At 40.5% G+C, this 21,851-nt stretch overlaps 1 protein-coding gene across 2 annotated transcripts in view; it reads right to left on the reverse strand.

Annotated features, from left to right (window-relative positions):
• The window catches only part of LOC121955446 (homeodomain-interacting protein kinase 3), a 45,184-nt gene that overhangs the window by 21,172 nt on the left and 2,161 nt on the right, over nt 1-21,851 (reverse strand). For both annotated transcript variants that reach the window (XM_088078772.1, XM_042503451.2), the window contains exons 2-3: nt 13,477-14,791; nt 960-1,083 (exon numbers count right to left, since the gene is read on the reverse strand). In XM_088078772.1, coding sequence (XP_087934898.1) covers nt 960-1,083; nt 13,477-14,791 — 1,439 coding nt within the window. The remainder of the gene's footprint in view (nt 1-959; nt 1,084-13,476; nt 14,792-21,851) is intronic.

Raw genomic sequence — 21,851 nt, forward strand, 5'->3', positions numbered from 1 at the left:
TGCTCACTGTCACGGACGCCAGCTGATACAATCCTCAGGGTACGTACGTCATCAAGGAAGCAGTAAATATGGCACTAATTTGTTACTGTAAGTCACTTGAGCCCTTAGTCTCTTTGTTCATTCAAACAATCTGTCACCGTCTTTATTTCTGTGTGTAATTATGCGCAGAAGTTTTTCTTTTCCTTAAACTCAAAAGTTTCCTCTCCCTCCCATCCACGTCATCCTCATACAGAAAATCCCTTCAGTACCTCTGAAACAGCATTGGGCCAAAATTTTGCACAGATTAAAATAACAGATTTTTCCTTTTGTACACACTGTGACAATGTTACATTCTGGTTCTAGCTTCAAGCCATCTGTCCTTAACTCAACTGCTGACAACCCCGGCCTGCCTTTTTAAGGCTTTGTCAGCTTCTCATCCCAAATGAATCTTTTTTCAACACGTCTTTTGGGAGATTTAGACTGAAGTGGATATCCCGCAAAGTTCAACAGTGGGAGCCACGTGTGAGTCAGTAACCTGAAGTCAAGCCTGTAATAGAAAGCTGGACTGAATGCAAACTCAGAAACAAACACAATGAAACCCACTCCTCTGTGGGTTGCCTTGATTAGAAAGTGTAGGGGATAATGGAAAAGAGAGAAGAAAAAGAAAGAAGAAAAGAAGGACAGAGAAGAGACCAGGAAAATAACTGGTTTGGTGGAAACAGAGGGTGTAACGCTGCTCAGACAGCCACATGAGCAGTGTAGGGATGGCAGGGCTGACCTGTGGGAGAAAAGACTGTAGAAAGGATAACACCTATAGATGTGCCAGAGAAAAACAGTTCTCACGTGGAGATGGTACAGAGAGGAGAGACTGAGTCATAGCAGTTGGAACAAAAAGTAGGAGATGCTGGGATATGTTGTATATAGAACACAACGGAGAGGAGAGTATGAGGCCCACACGTAGTCAAAGGAAGGTTGTTTACCTGGTCGTACTCCAGGGCCCCGGGGTAAAGGGGCCAGCCCAAAAAAAGTTCAGCTATCACACAGCCGAGGGACCACATGTCTATGGCTTCACAAAACGGCAATCCTAAAATAATCTCTGGAGCCCTGCGGAGCAGAGAAAACAAACAACAGTTATATATAGATTACATTTCATATGAAAATATCCAGTATTATACATATTTGTAATTAAAAAAAAATTGAAAATGCTTAAATACAAATGCTTTTGTGCCATTAAAACAAAAATTACTCTGAAACAAACACAAAAAAATCATTAAGCAGGAAAACATTGAAAATGTCAGAAAAAAATGTTCTCTGAAAAACAGAACAATAAAAACTTGTTTAGCACAATGTTTATAGCTTTTTTTTTTTCATATTTTCACATGTAATGCATTAAGTGTTTACATAAAGGCTATATAGTGTCACATTATGCACTAACAACACCTTAAAACACTTAATTCTCAAATTTATTACAGATGCATGCTTTTCTTTTTGGCTTTGTAGGCTGGTGCTATCTCTTGAGCAAATAAATTTCCATTAATAATAATATTTCGGTGTGATGGAACTTTGTGGGACATTATGCTGGTGCCAAGTGACTTGTAAGTCAGTGTTGTGTGTGAGAATCGCCTAGCCAAGCGTCAGCAGGCTGAGTCAGTGGGTTAGCAGGTCAGCCAGGCTGGGATCAGAGCTTTGACAGGCTGTTGTATATGCTCTAGGCTGATAGGAAATAAGAAACACAGCCACTACCTCTTCACCTTCATGCTGGCTCAGTTACTTCAAGTAACTCCATACTAGTGCTGTAATACCATGTCACAGGGATGGCTAGCAGTGACGCAGGCCTGTCAGTACCAATACAGGTAAAACATGCTGACAACTGTCAAGAGCACTGTGTTTAGGATACACCACAAAGCCTATAAACTGTGACAGTGTACTGACAGCATGATGTAGCCTGAGCTCTTCCCTCAGATACAGGTCTCTCTGTGCAGGAGTGGCCTCCGGGCTCAAAATGATGAGGGTTGTATGCTGGGAAGTAGTAAAAATTTTCCTCCCATCCCTCTGTCAATTCAACAACAGGGCCAGGGGATAATCCAACATTTTTTATTATTATCTTACTAATTTTATCAGTACAAATATATTAAGACCACACTATGATAATTATCCCAGTAATAACTAAACATAGCTAAAAGCATTAGATTAACTCAGCCCTATAATTAGAGTGAAACTTGAGTAACTTACAGATACCATTACATTTCTATTCAGCATATAAACCAAATTCTACAAATTATTTACATATATTTAAGAAACCAGATGATTCAAATAATCGACAAGGATGTGGTCTCAAGACAATTAGCTCAAGTGACTGAGGTCTATTTCAGGAAGCTGGATATACCAACTAAGGCAATCCTGAGCTTTCATAACTACTTGATGACGTCTTTGGAGCTATATGGGACTGAATGATTGGGGTGGGACATATGGATGGCAACAGCAAATTTAAGACCTGCTAAAATAGGTTTTGGACTTATTTATCACATGGTCCAAACAAATGTACGCAACAGCTGGTGCAGTAGGCAACATAGCAGCAGAAAACCAACCGGCAGTTATGCCAAGGATTTCAGCCTCACAGGCATGTCCTATTTATAAGAAACAGGTTTTCCTTGGGGGAGTAAGAAGACAGAAGCTACATATCAACACAGCACTGCATTCATCAGGGCACAAGGCTAGCATTGGGATGTACGTACAGTAAGGCTGATCAGTACAACTTGAGCAACACAACAAGGCATCATTCTAGTAGTGAGAGACTGCTCTGTAACCAAAACCTGACAGTCTTGCCCCTTGCAGTCCATGTTTAAGTCCATCAACAGGTCCTATTAAACTTCTGAGTTGTCAACTAGCTCAATCAATATAAGATGAGCCAGAAAAGAGCTTCTATCATGGCCTCAATAATCTTCTTCTGGTAACAATCCTTACAAAAGTCTTAAAGTAAAAAAAAGCCTGATAATTGGATATACACAAACAATAGTTACTATGACCGGACATTTCAGTATAGGACCTTCTAAGGGATACAGAATTCTTATCCATGTGAGAAACATTTTTAGGATTGCCGTTTGCTTTTCGCAAAAGTGGTCACGAACCAGTTTTATTTCCAGGAGAATAACCAAGACATAGACGCAGAAAAGGAAGCAACAGATCATTCAGGAGTCTGCTTATGTTAAGGGTTTCCTCGTTTGTTTATTTCTTCATCAGACTCCACCAAAGGTTACGCAAAAAGCCTCTGGATACACAGAGGACAGTAACATTGTGCTATTGTTTTGATATGCTTGGTTCTTTCAGTTACATTTCCCTGTTGAATGCACAATGGCAGTGCAGCAGGAGAATCTCAGAGTGAAATAAAGAGAGACAAATAGCAAACAGCAGGTCTCCTTCACTTTGGTTTTGGGGGTTTTCGGGTGGGGGCTGTTGCCATGGTTGCACGTGCTACGTGCAACTCAAGCCTCACCGCCCCCCTGTGAAACCAAATCTATTTTCCATCTGGAGAATATGAAGAACAGGCTGAGGGAGCCACTGAATGAATACTACAGAAGGCACTGTGACTGTTTACTGCCACGTGCACGACCTCCGGCAGAAACGGACAGGTTCAACAAAAAGGTGAGCATGGTGATGGACTAGTGTCCTGCTGTGCAGGAATAAGCAGGTATAGACAATAATATATAAACAGGTGATCATTAGCGCCTTTTAAAAACTTGAAGATATTGAATAATGATATGATGTCGATCAAGTCTAACAAAACTGGGACAAAACTGCAATGATTATATCCAATGACGGGAAATATTCATTTAAAGCCAACATTTTTTTTTTACAACCATGCTAAAAAACATGTGACAACTCTGTGCAACTCTGTGTGATTGTAGCTTTTTATGCAGAACAATGAGGTGAAATAACAGCACAATATTCCCACCTTCAACTGGCCGTGTAAAAGGGACTAAAGAATACCCCAATATATAGCTAAATGGCAAAAAAAAGGCAAGTGGTACCTACGCTACATGACTGCTGGATCTAAAATTTAAAAAATAAATAAACAAGTTGCATTTTGGATGAGATGGATTCATTTAAGAGCATGATAAATGTTTCTCTCTTCTCTTAACATTTTATGCAACAACTGAGGGTGCATCAACACAACATCGATGTACTTTTACCATCCATAAAATGCAGTGTATCTTTGTGTGAAAGCTAAACATGTTTTCTCTTACTCACAAGACAAAAGGGAGCACATCAGGTCTGTTGACTGATACTACTGAGCTGTTCAAAGGTTGGAAACGAACGACTATGAGTGAGACAAGAGTTGTATAGAATATCACTGTGTTCAAAGGTTTCCATAGAGCCTCATGTGTTATCGGTGAAAAACACATCCAGAGGCAGCAGAGGGGAAAAAAGACACATCTTCAAAGAGCTTTCTGTGCCTGCTGGCAGCGTTGTCAGACGCTCTTTTCCAAAACATTCCCCATTTCACAGCGCACTTTCAGAGTTTCAACCTTTCAACCACTGCATACCATAACATGTTGGATGTGCTCATTAAGTTAAAGATAGTGACATGATCAGCTTTTATTGACGGTATTTAATATATTTAGGCTGACGTGGTGCAATATGTGACATTTGGTTTTGGCGATGTCACTACAGAGCAAGACCTGGATAACAATAGGATAACAATCTCTGCATTGGCTGCTGGCTTGTCTTTAATAGAAACCATCACTAACAAACCCTAAAGCACAATGCTGAGCGCAGCAGTAACAGCAGGCCCAGCACGGGCACACCACTGTGCCAAGTATAACCCGCCCACACTGCAGGTACGATATTCAGCAACAATCACAAAATCAGACCCAAACAGGCAGGAGCAATGGTAAGGTTTGGTAGCCATTTTTTCTCCTCACAGCCTGAAGCTTCCACTGTGTTTCACTGCTCCTTTGTGGAAAGAATCTGACCAATGAAAACACGTCTTTCCCTGGTCAACAAGTTCAACTGTTGGCTCCTTCACCTCAAACAGCTGCTTCCCTTCTTCCATGCATCTCTTCTTTTCCTCCCTCTTTGTTTGTCTGTCTCTCATCCACATAGAGGCTGAGCCACAAGGCAGTGTTATGTTAGTAGGAGCAACACAAACATGATGCATGGCACGACTCCAAAACACACTGTGTACGTGTGCACTAAATTGTTGACCCAAAGCTTCAACTCCTCAAACACTGGAAATAAGCTGGGTCTTCTATTTTGATATTCTACATCAGGACATGGATAAACATTCAAACATGTTTCTTTAAACAAGCTGTATTTTTATGTCTTTACTGGTATTTGGAAAGCAGAGGTGTGGACTCGAGTGAAACAAATTTGATGACTTCAAACTCAACCTCACAAAACCAAAAAAAGACTTCAAACTCAACTTGGGCTTTAATTCCAATGATTCATGACTTCACTTGGACTTGAGCGTTTTGTCTTGAAAATACTTGATGCTTTCCCCCCTTATCTCAAGTATCAGCTCACGTTGACACTATTAGGTCACAGCAAGTCAACACACTATTCCCCAGATCCACTTCTATTTGAACCAATCCAACAGCATCACATGAAGGTACAGGAGAGAACAATACTTTACTGAGTGCCAGCTGGAAAAATAAATACACCAAAGATCACTTCATTTGTGTACAAAAACTACACAGCATTCAACAAAAAACACTGCAGTATGAAAACCATGCATGCTGAAAACAGAGATGGAGACTAAACCATTTTAACTTTTGAAGTTGCTCAAAGAGCGGTAAGATGAAGCTAATATTAATGTAGTTAGTGATTTAAAGTTCAGCTAGCATTAGCTTAACAGCTACATAACATTTTGAAAAATCTATAAAATTGAATACAAACTTAAAAAGCATTGATGGTTTTGTAAATTTAACATTTTATTCTGTTAGTTTAGGAATCAAATCCACATGTTAGGACTTGAGACTTGATTTAACTTGTCAGTTTCAACTTGGGACTTGACGCTGCACTTGCCTGTCTTGGGTGCTGGAACTTGAGTGACTTGAGACTTGTGATTTGCAAAACAATGACTTGGTCCCACCTCTGCTACAGAGTCAGCTAACTTTGAGTTCTTTTGTGTCTCCAGATGCTTTGGAGCAACAGAAGTCAGCTTTCTAAAGAACTGAATAAAATTAGTAAAAAAACTAAGCTAAAAAGTATGTCAGTGGTCCTCTCCACACAGCAAGGATGCCAGCTTTACACATTGTCCAAATTGTAAACACTTTTGGCTGATGGCTGTATCAGCGCCTGGCTCGCTGGACTACATTTAATGCAACATGTTTAGAGTGGTTAAAAAGGTGTATTTTTGGCTCATTTTAGTATTTCTTTGAAGCTAGGCTACACATACCCCAGACATACTTCCACACTGTACTCTAGATACAAAATCGATATTAATCTTCTTCTCTCACTGCAGGTAAGATAGTAAACAAGCATATTCCCAAAATGTCAGTGTTCCTTTGATATGCTGCAGGTCTGGTGAGCGTTTTTTTCCTTCAGTTGTATCTTATTTTTATCTCACCTCAAGGAAGAAAAAAAAACTGTGCAGACACGAGTCTTAATTCTTTGCAAGAAAGGGCATGGCAGAGGCAGAGAAATTATCTCCATCTCTATTTTTTATTCATGGCCATTATCTCACACTCCAAGAATAGTTCTCTGATCCTCCCTGCTCTGTCCTCACATGGAGGAACCAAGTGTAAAGTGGCATCTACCAGCTCACACAGAGAACAGCAAATAAGGGTGGCTACACAAAGGGAAGGGGTCAGTGTCATAACATGCTTACGCAGGCCTTTCAGTAAGCTTGTTCTGATAAATAAACTCATTTGGGCCACGCTGCAGTTGGCAGAGGCTCAGCTGCAAAGACAAACTGACTACACGGTGACTCCATGATGGAAGAATGGAGCTTTACCGCACGTCTCTTCCAGGAACAGTAATTCCACACACTCTCAGGGCACTCTGCATTATTCAGAGGAACACAGAGGCAGTGCAGTCAAGTCAGAGGTAGCACTTGCACTCTGATCTGCCCAGACCTTAGATTAAGGATACAAGGCTTTAGACACGTTTTACAGATGTTAACCATTCAATGAGCTGACATGGAGCCAGTCATAAGAAGGATACTTTTCTAGTTGGTGGGCTGAGCTTCTTCTCTACAGTTTTGCTGTTAAAGCAAAGTATTGTGAATTCAGGTGGCTTTGGGCAAGATAAAAAAATAACCCTTATCCTTCAACTTTTAAGAAAAGTTGAAAATATATAGGGCAATTTTTTTTTGAAACATTTGTTTTCTTGCACACGTATATTAAAGGTCCTTGACAAATGTTATATAAATGATTTTAAAGTAACCAATGCAGCTTAGGGAGATTACTTTGATTTAATGTTCATTATTTTATCATTTTATTAAACAGATTCTTTGAATTACATAAAACAAAGCTGACAGAAAATCCATTCTAACCAAATAAAATTTCAACATTTACGTGTACCAGAATGCACAGAGCAAGCTATGAGCAATTTATAACACCGTCTCTTTACTTGCTGTTGCCAACTACCGCATAGTCTCAGTCATATAGGATGCCATTTTCAAGCGAAATCTCACAAGTACTCCATGGACACTTCAACCCAAAGCCATTAATTTAAGAAAACACCAACGAGGACATTCAGGCTTTCTGAAATACGAAGCATAGATTAGAGTTTGAAGCACTTTCTGCAGTTTTCATTTCCACTTTTATTATGTTTGAGCAGTTTGTTTAACTACCAACTCAAACAGACATTTCAGAAAGGCTAGCATTTATTGTGAAGCAGTAATATCACAGCATATTATGCTGAACTGTGTCTGCGCACTGTGGTATTATCATTATTTTCTGCAGGATTAATCAAACAATATTTGTATCATAATAACACACCCGCAAAAGCCTACAATTAGGTGCACACTCACTTTAGTTTGCACACATTGAATGTAATGTAACAACACACAGCTTTGCAGGAGGATAGCCAAAATGCTCTTTCATAAAAAGATGCCTTAGCTGCTCTGGTAACTGCAATAGCTCTTGTTATACCAGTAAAAACATATTTTATTAAAACAGTGTGACTGTTGGCACAACACCAGCAAAGTAATTTGTTGCTAGAAAATGAAGCGGTGTATGACAGAAAGCTGGTGAGCAGCACGAAAGTTGAATTGAAGATATCAGCAATGAGTCTTTAGCATGTGAGCACCAGTTTGAGTGATTTTGTCAACATTTTTTTAAAATGTATGTATTTTTTTTAAATTAATTAAATATTTCTGCAAACCTTAGGGGAATTGCTTTCATTACAGATCCAACATAATGTTAAAAAATGTGTTAAGTGTTTTGACATAGCATCAAAGCGGACTGAAAACTAAATGATAACTTCATTGTCAAATACGAGATGTTGTAAAAAACACCATCATGAGAAACTGACCTTGATGCATAATTTAGGTTCTTGCTAATTTAGAGATTGCGAGCTTCTTTGTCGTGCTACTTAGGCCGTATAAATACCTGGAAATACTCATTACCCACTAACGAAAAGAAGTACACAGTTTATAAAAAGGGAGACGCTTGTGTGCCCACAAGTTCCCACACACACAAAACATGTTTCAAAGACTGTCTGGGGGATTAATTGCTCATTCTGTAAAAATGCCAGACCTACTTTTCAGGAAAAGTAAATCCACTAGTCTTAGTCCAATTATTCCCTGTGTGGTTGAGAATGAACTTCAGCGACCTAGAGCAGATCTTTCCATTATGTCAACGCTAAAATGTTGCACAGGTATACAAACCAATTGAGCTAGCTATAATAATGCTGCCGTATGTCTCGTGCAGTACATTTTTAATATGTAGTAAATTTAAAAGAAGTAAGTAAAACCACATTTGCACATCCAAATCCAAATAATTTACTACCACGTCTCATTTCCATCTAATCTAAATCAACCCAAATCATTTGCCTGTAATTATTTTGTTGAATATGTATCTAAAACTCGGTTAAAAAAAAAGCCAATTCAACAAAACTGAGCTCTGAGAGCTCTCAGCTGACTGTGCAAATCAGGATGGCACCTTATTAGTTTAGAGTCGCTGACAGATTTGAGGTATCCACCAGCTACTTGTGATAACTGGCCAATGAATACTTAATGCTGTGTACAATAGCCAAACACACACAAACAAAAATTGACATATGAAAATCAAAACAGCTGACGTTAGAGCTGGTTGACCTTGCGTGAGTAAGTGAGAGCTCACTAGTATTTCAAGCTGTCCTTATTTCATTCTAGCTGCCTATGTGCTTCACCATCTATAGAAGTCAAAGCCCACTGGCCAGCATCCCAGGAGCTATTTTAAGCAACCCTTCACTCTTAGCCTCAGCAACGCTGTTCCCTCACAGTATGCTTTGCATACTACTGTCTGTGAGGGGGTACAAACTTTGTCCTGACAGGAGAATCAAATCAAAAATAAATAAAACATATTCAGTTCTAACATCATATACTAAAGCTTCTACTGATGTACCGATGTGCCTAATGAACAAGGAAACTGCCCCTCTGCTTATGGCTGCGACAAGTACAATTGTTTGATATACCTAGCATGAAAACTCGGTATAATATAGTGTCTTTTGTTTTTTACTTTAGGGTGAAAAATATTGCCACATAAAACACTCATTTATCAAATCATCTTTCATAGTGTATATAAATACATCATAAAAACACCTGTGAGAAATTGCTGGTCACCAAAGTTTGAGGTTGACAGAACTGACAAACAGTTGAAACAGCTGCACTTCCTCCCCGACAAAAGCACAGCAAAGCACGACACTTCTATTTTGAGCAACTTCTTGAAACAAAGTGCCTTTACAACAATACAACATTCAAAAATATGATGAATGATTAATGTGTGGGAGGAAGAGAGAATGTTAAATAAGGTGTCATTGACAAGTATTTTTTAACCATTTCCATAAAGCCAAGGAATGGGTCAAAGCCAGTATTGTCTTCACACTTAAGTCAGTGAGAAAAGCTACGCTAAATGCAAATAGATACAGACATCAAATCATTTATTTGCATCTATTTTCATCGACAGTATTTTTATTCCCTCTGGAGCATACTGCTCCACTGGCTCACTGTGCAAGCAGTGAGAATTATTCAAATGCCATGTAAATGCCTTTCAGTAAAACAGCTAGCGCTGACCTGAATGTGGCTCATAAATCCTGCTCACTTCTTCCCATCCTCAGAAACCAAGGTTTAAGACAAAAAAAGCACAAACCATCTGTACCACAAAATCAATAGACTTAATCTCGCCATGCGAGCAGATCTCCACTTGCTTTGGTATTCTTGCTATACTGTGCCATGCTGTAAAAACAGAACATGTTGAAGGTTCATGGTTAACATAAACTGTAGCTAACTATCCCCTATGTCCTGACTGTTTCCATCAGTTGATCAGATATAGGTGCCTCTGGTTGTCCAACCTGCCTGATGTTGACATGCTCTGTCAAAACAATATGTCTCAATGTATCCTTCATTTCACATTTAAAAAAAAAATCCAAGTCTTGATCTAAACTGACATTTTCTCCTTTCTGAAAAGGTAACACAGGTAGATCTTTCTCCTGACTTGTTAATTAACATGATCACATCACAACTCATGGAAATCAGATACGCCTCAAGGGTGAGGCGCTTGCCATGTGTGAGAGTAAGATACAAAGAGTTTGCGAGTCTGGAGGAGGGGCAAATTGATCAGGCTTAATTCACATACTACATCAATCACTCCACAGCATTAAGCTGATGCAGTATCAAAGTCTTAGCTATTATAGGATGTCTTCACAGAGGAAGACCTACTGGCATGGTAGAAAGACAACAAAGGCAGAATTTTGTCTTGTGGCAAGCATTGTCTATTTGTATGGAGCTATGCCACCAGAGTGAATAAGGGCACAACATATTGTTTTCTCATTTTCGCCGCAATGTCAAACCATCGCAAATAACTGCAGTATTGTACTTTGAATATAGATACAATGTATTAAATTACATTCTCTTCCTAGACCCTGTTTTGTCTGACATGTGCCATGCTGTTAACTCTCTGGCCAGTCACACAGAGCACTTGAAGTTAGGCAAGGTCTAAAAACAAGGATTGTCCTGGCCTGAGGGCAGAAAAAGTTATGTCGGCATATGTCAGTTGCCCGCTCAGGTCAGTGCTTGAAAAAGTGGGTAAGTGACATTACTACGTATGCTCTGCTCTCCGAGACTTTGCTCTGCTCTGCTCATGTCTGTCTTTGTGCGAGTAGAAGGTACCGCAACAGACACAGTCAGACTTGTTTACTTCATACATGAAAAGGCAATCAATTCTAAAACAACATACAAGTTGAAACGTAAAAGCACATCCATTGCCTCTTGGAGAAAAATATATACCTGAGTTGAAAATTATGACTTATGTTATAAGAGAAGCGTAGCTCCTTCAGGGAATAGCTCAGTACACAGCGAGTGTGTGGTCGAGAGAGAGAGATGGTGGGCGCGCTCTGAGCAGACAGGTGTTGGCGATCAGAGCAGAGACAAAATTAACAGCAAAGTTTTCTGGTGGTAGTAAATGTACAGCGTAGGTTTCAGTTTGAAAATGAATAAACACAGCTGCTCCTAAAGAAACACATAAAGTAAATAAGCACAGGCATTTTGCAAGTCTGAGTCAAGAACTAAGTACACTTTAATATCTGTTTATGCCAAGTAATATCGTTCTTGCTATATTCAACATTATTGAAGACTGCATATTTTTTTTTATATCCTACAGCTCTAGTGTGAATCATACCATGTTTTATTGTAGCTGGGAGCTACTTGTCTTTCTTGACAGAAATCTTTACCATGTAACAGATGTTAAATTGCACCATTTGTTTATTACTAAGTATTGTATTTGTTTAGGCCAAATTTCAAATATTATTTAGGCAATCCAAGTTTTACTTGGATGTGCCTAGGGATTTTTTTCTGCAAAGTGTTGCTGGTATTTTGTTTTCAATTTATACTGTTAATTAAATCACACTGCACTTTTTTCATCAAGTATGATCACTCCTACTGGGGGGGACATTACACAACACACGTGGCAGCAGCTCCAATCAAATAAATGTATATAATATAGTATACTCCCGACAGTAATGCAAATAATTTCATACAGCATCCTTAAATTCTAATTCTAGAGAAACCAAGATCACAGCTTATTACGTAATGATCTATTTGTGTATGTAAATAGAGACAAATAAACTTGCACAAGGTTAAATATGTCCCCTTTTCCATGGGATAATTGCGACACGCTGTGCATTTCCACTGCGTTCTCACAGCAGTGGGTCACTAGCACAGAGACAGCACATCCTGTATGGACACCAGGCAAATATTGAATGTCACAATTCATTCCTTGTTGTGCATCAGGAAAGGTCCAGGGAAGGTATAATGGTGCTGTAACTTGTGACTCAGTTATTGTATGACTTGGTTGATGAAGAGAGTATAAACCAGCTGTGAAATCATTCAGCATCCATTAGTCAAGTACCCTCTGCATTAAGCATATATTACCATGATGAGATCAAAATACTAGCTGCTGCTATTAACTGTGCAAGACTCTATACAAAACTTCATGTGAATTACTGGTAACCATCTGAAAGGACTATCAGTGCAAAATGGTTTATTTATACCTTCTTATCGTTTCAGAGCCTCTATGCAAAGCAGGGAAAGGTACAAACCAAACAGTGAACTGGGTCACTCTGCCTCTTACCCAACATTTGAAACCATTTTAGGCCTGTTTTCCTAATCAAACCAAAGCACTCATAACATAATGCCAAAGGTAATTTGTCCTGCAGGTTTTCCAAGCGCAAATCCAAGACCAGAAACAGACATCCTTTTAAAATAAACACTAACTACTGTATCTACTGCCATGTCATACCCTAGAGCCTGTAACAGCATACTTATGTTTGGAATGGCATTCAGTAATTTCTCTCCCAACCTTTCTTTACTTAATCTAACTGTTCACACTAAGTAATAATGTCACCCTTAAATATTTGCCTATCCGCTCTTTGTCTATCGTAACATAATCTCTATAATTCTTTCCAACTCCTAAGGCCAAGAAGCTTCGCCCTGAATGCAAATAATACAAGAAAAGTCCACAAAGTCAATTAAGCTTACTTCTTTTTTCTTCTTACAGTTGTAAGTTTTGCAGAGTTTTATTTTCCAGGCAGTAGGGACATAAACAGTGTGTCTATAGTGTGCTAGTAAACACTGCAGGGTCACATTTTTTCAGAGTCTGTGGTATGTGGCTCCTAAACAGGCAGGATGTTGTGCAGTATGGGAGACATTTCCTTGTTTTGCTACAGGACGGACATTTTTATACCCGACCACAGCAGCCTGGTAACCAACAGAGACTGGAATTGGTTTGAACTGCACTGAACTCAAAATTGCTGTTTCAAAAATATTTTAAAATGTTCTACCATTTTTGTACTCACCTATAGTACCGAGACTGGAGGTACGTGGAGCACACTGCTTTGGACACATGACTGGCTGAGCCAAAGTCTATCACCTTCACCCTGTAGGGTTGCCTCACTGGGTCCACCAGCATTATGTTCTCTGGCTTGAGGTCTGCATGAATCAGACCCATGCTCTTCAGCTTTTTCAGAGCTGTAGCTACCTGCTGTAGCACAGGTCTGATCACTTTCAGGGGCAGCGGGCTGAACTTATTCTGCTTCAGGAAATCGTACAGGTTCTGCTCGAGCATCTCAAACACCAGGCAGGTGTGGCTGCGGTGCTGGAAGCATTCAAAGGCTCGCACCAGGTTGTGCTCATCTGCATTCTCCCCACTCAGACGAGCAAGGATGCCAACTTCGATTTGACCCTGCCGTGCATATGAAGGGTGGTTCTTCAGGATCTTCACCGCCACTACCTCACCCGTGCCCCTCTTCCAGCACTTTACAACCTGGCCGAATGTGCCACGTCCCAAGAAATCCAGCACTTCATAAGTATTCTTCATGGAACACAGGACTTCATGCTGTACTACCTGATAGTCCCCATCCCCTCCTCCTGCCCCTCCCGCTGCACCTACACCCTGTTTGGAGGGGCCCCCTCCAGCCCCCACGGCCGCAGGCGCAGTCATGGTTGCGTTCCCCACATTCGTCGTTTGCATCATGGCAGGCAACATTGACAGTTCCTCCACAATCTGCATGGTGCTCCCTTGGTTATCCAGCTCCTCACTTTTACGTTTCAGCCCACATCGCTGAGAGCTGTCGGCTGAGTTCAAACCTCCACAGTTCTCTTCCCTGTCACCCTCCTCCTCTCCACCCTCCTCACCTCCTCCACTGCAGCCCTCTCCCCTTCCCCCTCCTCCTGCCCCTGTTGCTCCACTGCTGCCCCCACTTGCTGTGTCCGTCTGCTGCTGCTCCTTGCCCTGCGAGTGGACAACCCCTGCGTCCTGACGCTGCTGGGCCGCAGCTGGGCCCTGTCCTCCTCCTCCTCCTCCTCCTCCTCCTCCTCCTCTTTTACCGGGCTGTTGTCTCTGTACACCACGCACCACCACTGTCTGCACCGGGTACTCTTGTCCTCCACGCACTTTCACGCCCACTGCCAAGTCTCGGTTCACAAACGAGTGGGCTTGTTTTGTTGGGTGCACAATGCCAAGGGTTCTGCTGTTCAGATAAGTCCGCGGGTGTGCCCTCTCATGGTACACACAGCTGCTGGGCTCAACTTTGAGTTTCTTCACACTGCTAAAGGCACTTGTCTGGGTTTGATAAATGTGTGGTGGGTAGACCAAGACTTGTGAGGCCATACCTGAAAGAGAATAAAGCAACAGGTCACTGGTTTGGATCCTAAACAACCATTTTAGCATGTTACATAAAATGGTGTCATTTTTAATAAAACACACTGTAGAATTTGAAGAAGCATTATGTAGCACACTCATACGTAACTTGAATGTTGAACAATCTTTGCACAGTACAAAAACCTATTTACCTGTTATATCATCAGTTGAAAAACCAAAGAACAGTCCAGAGTGTTTTCCTTTATTTGCTTACCGTCTAGGGAGAGTTTAAGTTATAATGAGTCCAAAACAACTGTCAGACAGCCCCAGTGCCATTATACTGTTGTAATTACTCCTACCTGATGACATCCCAGCTAGAAGTGCCCCCACTAACATCTGTCACCCCAACCGTGTGTGTCAAACGGATCAGGACAAGATAATGTGATGTAGTGAAGTGCTTGAGAACACCTTCACTATTCCGCCCTATCCACTGCAATCCCACTAACACCTCCACACGGGGGATGACTAACTTCTCAAAGGTTTGCCTGACCTTTTCCTGCCATTTCCATGCATCCTACTGCAGGTCTCTAGGCAACCAATAAAGAGGGAGAGAGGAGAGGAGACAGACAAAGAGAGAAAAATAAAGTCACAAAGCATCATCAGGCCCACGTGTCCAATTACCTAAGACACGGTTTATTTTTCCCTCATCCCCCATCATGTGCGTGTGTTGCTCATGAGACCATCACAACTTGCTAAAATATGCTGAAATATTCTAAAGCTCATTTATGTGTGGAGAAAGAGCAGTGAAGTAAAAATAACTAGTTTCATGATCCTGATGATTTTTAAAATCCACAATAAAAACTGGCACAGTGACCTTATCAGGCACTGTCTGTGCGCCATACTGGAGCCACTGACCTACTTTCATTTTGGGGCAAATTCATTGAGATACAAGAAGCTTGTCCCCACGGGTTTCTGTACTTTAATCAACAGTGCATTTGCTGAAGCATGTTTACCCACCTAAAAATCAAATTAGACAAAAACAAATTAAAAAAAACAGAACAAAACTAGAACAACAAAAACAAGCTACTTTACTAGCACCATCATGATTTTATAGTGACTTATTTCATCATCTTATTGAAAAAGATTGGTCTAAAAAGACAACACAAGAGAATCAGGTTTGGGCTGTTAGTGCCCCTGTAGTCTCCTAAAAATAAAAACCCCTGATGGAAAACACACTTGTGTTGTGATAACACCAGTGCTGTGAGCCACCCCTTTGACTCTATTCTGAGCAGCAAGATAAGGTCAGCCTATTCCCTTGACAGCTCTGTGCACAACAACACCCAGTGTTACTGTTTGGCGACACTGTTTACCATCTTCTCCCTTTGAAACAATGTCTGAAATTATCCCAAGCAGGGCTCAAAAGGGCAACCATTTTGGTCGTGAATGAAAACTAAATTGGACGCACTCCATGGGGAAATTAAATTTGGCCACTCCTACAAATAATTGTCCAGGCTGTCCAGTCTGGAAGCCAACCAAAGTGACAAAACAATTTCATTTTATACCCCATAAAGCTAAAAGGATTTGTAATGGTGTTCACCAGACTGAACACTTTGTAACCATCATGTTATGGCAGCTGGCCAGGGCTTCTCTGTGTGGAGTTTGCATGTTCTCTATGTGCCAGCGTGGGTTTACACAGTCTAACACATGCAGGTTGGATTAATCGTAGACTTTAAATTACCAGTAGGTGTGTGAGAGAATAGCCTGCCTGTCTTTGTTAGTCTGAAACAGACTGTACCCCACCTCTTGCCCAGTGTGTGCTAGAATTGCCTAATTGTTGTTGGGGCCATGGCTACCGTCCCAGTGTTTATGGTGTGTTGGCTGTAATTACCCTGGGCTCTATTATTCATTACAAGCACTATAGGTACAATTTCCTCAACGGGATTTTCTTTTAAAGACACAGAGGCAAATAGCATTGCACACTGTATTGCAGTATTTACACATACACCTAAAGTAGCTTACAGATCCAAGTTTCAAACTTCTCACTTTGCCAATAAATTGCTAAATATCAGTCGAAGCTTCACAAAAATGAGCAAGTAAAAGCATGGCAGCAGCACATGGGACATTTGCATATGATGTGAAGAAACTATGAGTGTCTGGAATCTATCAAGCAACAGCAGAGAACTTGATTGTTCTGCAGGAGAGATCTGAGAAGTTCCTATGAATGTTTTAATAGGACTGTTGGGCTCTCTGAGTCACTCCTTAACCCCTTGCCCACCAAAATTAGCACATGCAAGCAGGATTTTCAGACATGGGTAAACCTGCTAAAAATAGGCTATAGACTGCTTTCCCATTGCCAGTACAGCAGGTATGTGTACACAGCCCTGCACCAGACAAGCATGACTTTCTGTGTGTGGCGGGGTTGTTTTGGTGTGTCCATTCAACGTCACGGACAGGCCGGAGAACAGCTAAACAGAAGAAGGCAGCATGGGCAGAGGTCTGTGAAAACTTTACAGTGGTTACTTAGCTTTATGTGTCTGTTATTTATTCAGTCTCTCCTTCAAACTCAGTGCAGACTGATTTGGATGGATGTTTGAACGCTGCTTGGGTGGAGACAGGCGGTAATTAGTTGTGGCACATCACTGCATCTCGCCAGTTAAGGAGCTGAAATTAGCGAGTTCACCTGGGTGTTCAGTTTATCGGAGGCGATAAATACATGTGACTATTACAGAGTCAATTGACCCGGATGTACACATTCCCACTGCATTAAAAACCCAGATGTTAGCGGGTTTTTTGTGCAGTGGGCATGAGGCTTTAGAATAAATTGTAACTGTCATTGAAACATTTAGGCCAAACAGTAATTTCAGATTTTTGTTCCAAGTATTTCTTACAGTTCTTCCACATATTTTCCATGACTTGCACATGAAATGCTAATTCATTCTGAGTTTCAGCTCAGTGCCTGGGGAATGGAAATGTTAATTGTCTGGTCTGGAGATGGAGAGCGTGCTGTCTGGTGCCAGGGTCCCTAGACATAGGGAGCCTGCACTTGGACCACTCTTAACAACCGAGCAATCAAGATGTCCAGATTTGAATATCAGCTCAGTGTAATAAAACACCTAAATTCAATTTAAATAAAACTTACTTGGGCATCAGTTAATTTCCCTGGCCACACAAATACAATCACTAAGTGTTGAGGAGAAGACTGACTCGAGGATGTGAAGTAGACAGCCTCTGTTGTTTCCAAAGTATGGCAGCTGCTGCTATTATTACCATCTGAAGCCAGATACTCCCTTGGTCAGCTGTGAGGCTCCTCCTGTGGCATCGCGTTGCCTTCAAAGCCGCAGAACGGTTCCAGCAACCTTAAGCTGCTAAGTAATTGCTCACAGTTGAACTTCTGACTCTGGTCTGCTCAAAATTAAATTGACAAAATACACAGTAGACACCTGTCCACATGGACAAATGGCCTCTTAAGACAAAGAAATAAAACTAATAGGTGAGAGGGTGAACAGCTTATGACAGTCACACCAAGTTGTGGGCAGAAAAACAAACACAAAACAAAGTTATCTTTCCACCCCATTTTCTCCCCCATTGGGGAAAACCGCACTAATCTAATCAAAAGTCAATGGTTTTGTTCACATCTAAATGTAATGTAAATTCAAACGATGTGTTTAAAAAGTCAACACAAGAACATGTATCAGTGTGTTTTTATGAAACTGCTGTTATGCTGCTGAAACATGTGAGCTATAAATGTTACATCCAACCAATAGCATATCAAAACAGACCCATTAACCCATTCACACTTTTTTTTTTTAAATGCCAGATGATTGTGAAAACAGCCCGGCTGATAACATCATCATGCAATCTGTTAAATAGCTCTGTGCCCCAAAAACACAGAGGCCTAGTCCAGCTCATCAATGTTTAACCCATTGTCAGAAAAACATTTAAGGCTGTGTGATCCTCGGGGGTTGTCACAGTCTATCAGACTGTTCATGATAAAGTCATTACTGATTATAAAAACTGTCAGGTTCAAGTATGTTTCTATAATTTGTCTTGATCATAAAAATGTAGCCTCAAAATCAATATTTTTCACATTTCTGACTTGACTGTTGCTTGGTATTTTAGGTTGGTGAAACTTAGCACAACGTGGAGAACAGTGGTAGGAAGACTTTATGTAGCATTTATTTAGCAAAGTAATAATCCTTGCCATGGTGACCAGAGTAATATTTCTGGCTAAGTTAAGCAACATTAATTAGGCTTCGGGTGTGTATTTGCCCTGATGAAGTCTGTGATTTGAAACACTTAGATGCTAAGCCCATTTATTAAAGGCTTTTTACAAAGCAGTGATCCTTGGTGTTTTTGGTTATGACTTACTGATCACAGAGCAAAGTTCAGGTCTAACCTCTGCCTTTTTTTGGCCTCCAGCTGTGGATGTTTGAGTGGTCAGTAACAAAGATTTTCCACTGAGGTTTTCCTGGCCTGTTGGTGACATTTCATGTGGTTGTGCACATTTGCCTTCTTACTTTTCCGTGCAAAGTAGCTTTTGACCATTATCATCTTTCCAAGTGGCAGATTGCACAGTACAAGAGGTGCATTTTGGTGAGAACATTGGGTTATTAAATCATTTGTTCTTCCTCACCATCATCAGTCTTCCGCAACTAACATATTTTTGTTGTTCCCAATCCAGAGATCCATCTTTCACGGCATTTTACTCTTCTGTTTTTTTCGCAAACATTAGATTGATTAACACTGATGTCTTGCCCTTAAGGGGTTAGGAAAAAAATAGGTGAGTTTGTTTTGATTCAATGGATCCCTCTGCTATTACAAACATGGCACAAATAGTTGTTGCATAAAAAATTTGATAGCATTGAGGCCTGAATCGAGATCATTTTTGAATATATCGTGCAGATCAAACAATAATCTTAGCCAAAGTGCTTTAGTTGTCTCACATTAACCAAATTTTAGTTGCCCGGATCAATTTTTAACCATTACATGAACCCAAGTCTTTCTACTTTCCTAAACTATTCATCTCTCACATAATGAATAGGCAACTTTGAGCATCTGGCACTACTGTCACAATTCAAATTGAGGATGCTTCTTCCCTGAAAAAGTCTGTATAATATATAATTTCAGACAGTCCACAGCAGGTTGGTCAACAAATAATTTCAATAGCATTTTGGTTCTCTGTTCTCAATGTACTTCTAGCAGTATTAATTTTCCTCAATACAACAATATCAATTTTGTAAGGAAAGTAAACTCTACACAGCATTTACTGTGCACTTTGCTAAATCACTGTACAAGATTTTATTCCAGAATATGGCATGGTGCATTTTTGTACAGCTACCAACTCATTAGCTGATATATACATTTTTATACATCACTGTATCACCATATTAAATAAATAAATACATTCAAAGAACGCTTTCTACATAAACTTAAAATGTTTTAAATTTAGTAAGATTCAACTGAACTAGGTTGCAAAATGTATTCTGGGTTTGGGGTCTGGATAGATGCTGTTAAATATAAAGAACAAACTCCTTTTGGCTACTAGAGATTTCAATTTCATTCACTTACTTGACCCAGAACACGTTTTGGCTATTTATGAAATAATGTAATGACGTATTCTTGGCTTCTGCTCAGTTCAGAAGATGATACCAAATGCAGGCTGTGAAAGTGGAAATAAAAGAACCTACTTCAGTCCCTCCGCACTTCCAGCTGTAGCTATCCCTCGTTTGTTATGTAGGGGTTACTGCCTCAACTCACATGCCCACAACCTCACTTCACACTGTGCTGCTTTGCCAGTGTCTCGTGAACATGATCTTCATTGCTCATTAGATAGAAAAGGCTCTCTATTTTCTAAAGCATGTGACCACATGGTATTTCCACTGTGAGCTTCTGACTATCATTTAGAAGTGTTCTCCTTGTTGGATTAGCGACTGTATACAGGCAATGTATTCTACTTTAGAGCTGACTTTTGTATTGAAGGGACACTGACTGCTGTTTATAAGCAGCAGTATCTGTTTTTACCTCCACTTGACATGTTGATGTAACGGCATCTGTGTGCTCCTTATTCGATATGCATAAAGCATAAACCCGTCACCTTTTAATACACTTTGTAAATGTAGATAAAAAGCACAACCCGAAAGATATTTAGCAAACAGAAGCTTCATCGTGATATGGGTACTTATTGCTTTCTGTCATGAAGATCAGAGGTGTATGTCAGACGAAGAACTCCAAATTTCAGATGCCCAAAATCTATGTAGGAAAAGTTTCACTATAGGAAAATGTGTACAAAGTAATGCTTTTTTGCATTCAAAGGCATCAGCCTATCACCTCTATCAAACATAACAGCTGTCACCACATCGCAAACACGGAAATACTAGCCGGCCAAACAAGCACTTTTATTGATCAGCAAAGCATTGATCATAGAGCGGCACCCACTGTTTCACTTCTTATTAAACCAGCCATGGACACAGCGGCAGAGCGAGCCGTTATACCTTTCACCAGATATTTTTTCCCTCACCAGTTTCCGGACAAAAGCATCTACCGTGTTATTAAAATCCAGGGCTCTGACCAGATCGCTAGTAATTATATTCTGTGTGCTGGAACAGATGTTTACTTCCTGAGATATTGGACATTTTCCACCCATCACTTTTGTGATTCATGCAAGTTCCCCCAGAGCAGCTTCTTGTCATGGTGCTCTCTGCCTCATGCCTGTACGCACGTCTCAAGATGATATCACTCTGAAACAAGCCTTTAAGCTTGGTCACAATGCAATACAGATAACCAGCTGCCCCAATATAGCACCTCCGTGCAGCATGGCATTACATGACAACATGTTAGCCAGTCTTGCTGCCTTCCTATTCCCATTAACAACCAACATTACCCACTAATAACAATTTTTGTAGGGGGAAACACTGTTTACACATCTGTTTACTGGCAACACTGTGCTGACTGTCTTTGGTAACATTACCACCCACAACCTTGCTTTTGTGGCTTTGCTACTGATAAGCTGAGGAATGTGACACACGTACAGTACAGCAGACAGAAGTGTCTATGAAAGGGGAATCACGAAAATATAGCAGTACAGCACATTAC

The sequence above is a fragment of the Plectropomus leopardus genome, chromosome 1, assembly GCF_026936395.1.
Source record: "Plectropomus leopardus strain MGB_pleo_1.0 chromosome 1, ASM2693639v1, whole genome shotgun sequence".
In the NCBI taxonomy this organism is placed as follows: Eukaryota; Metazoa; Chordata; class Actinopteri; order Perciformes; family Serranidae; genus Plectropomus; species Plectropomus leopardus.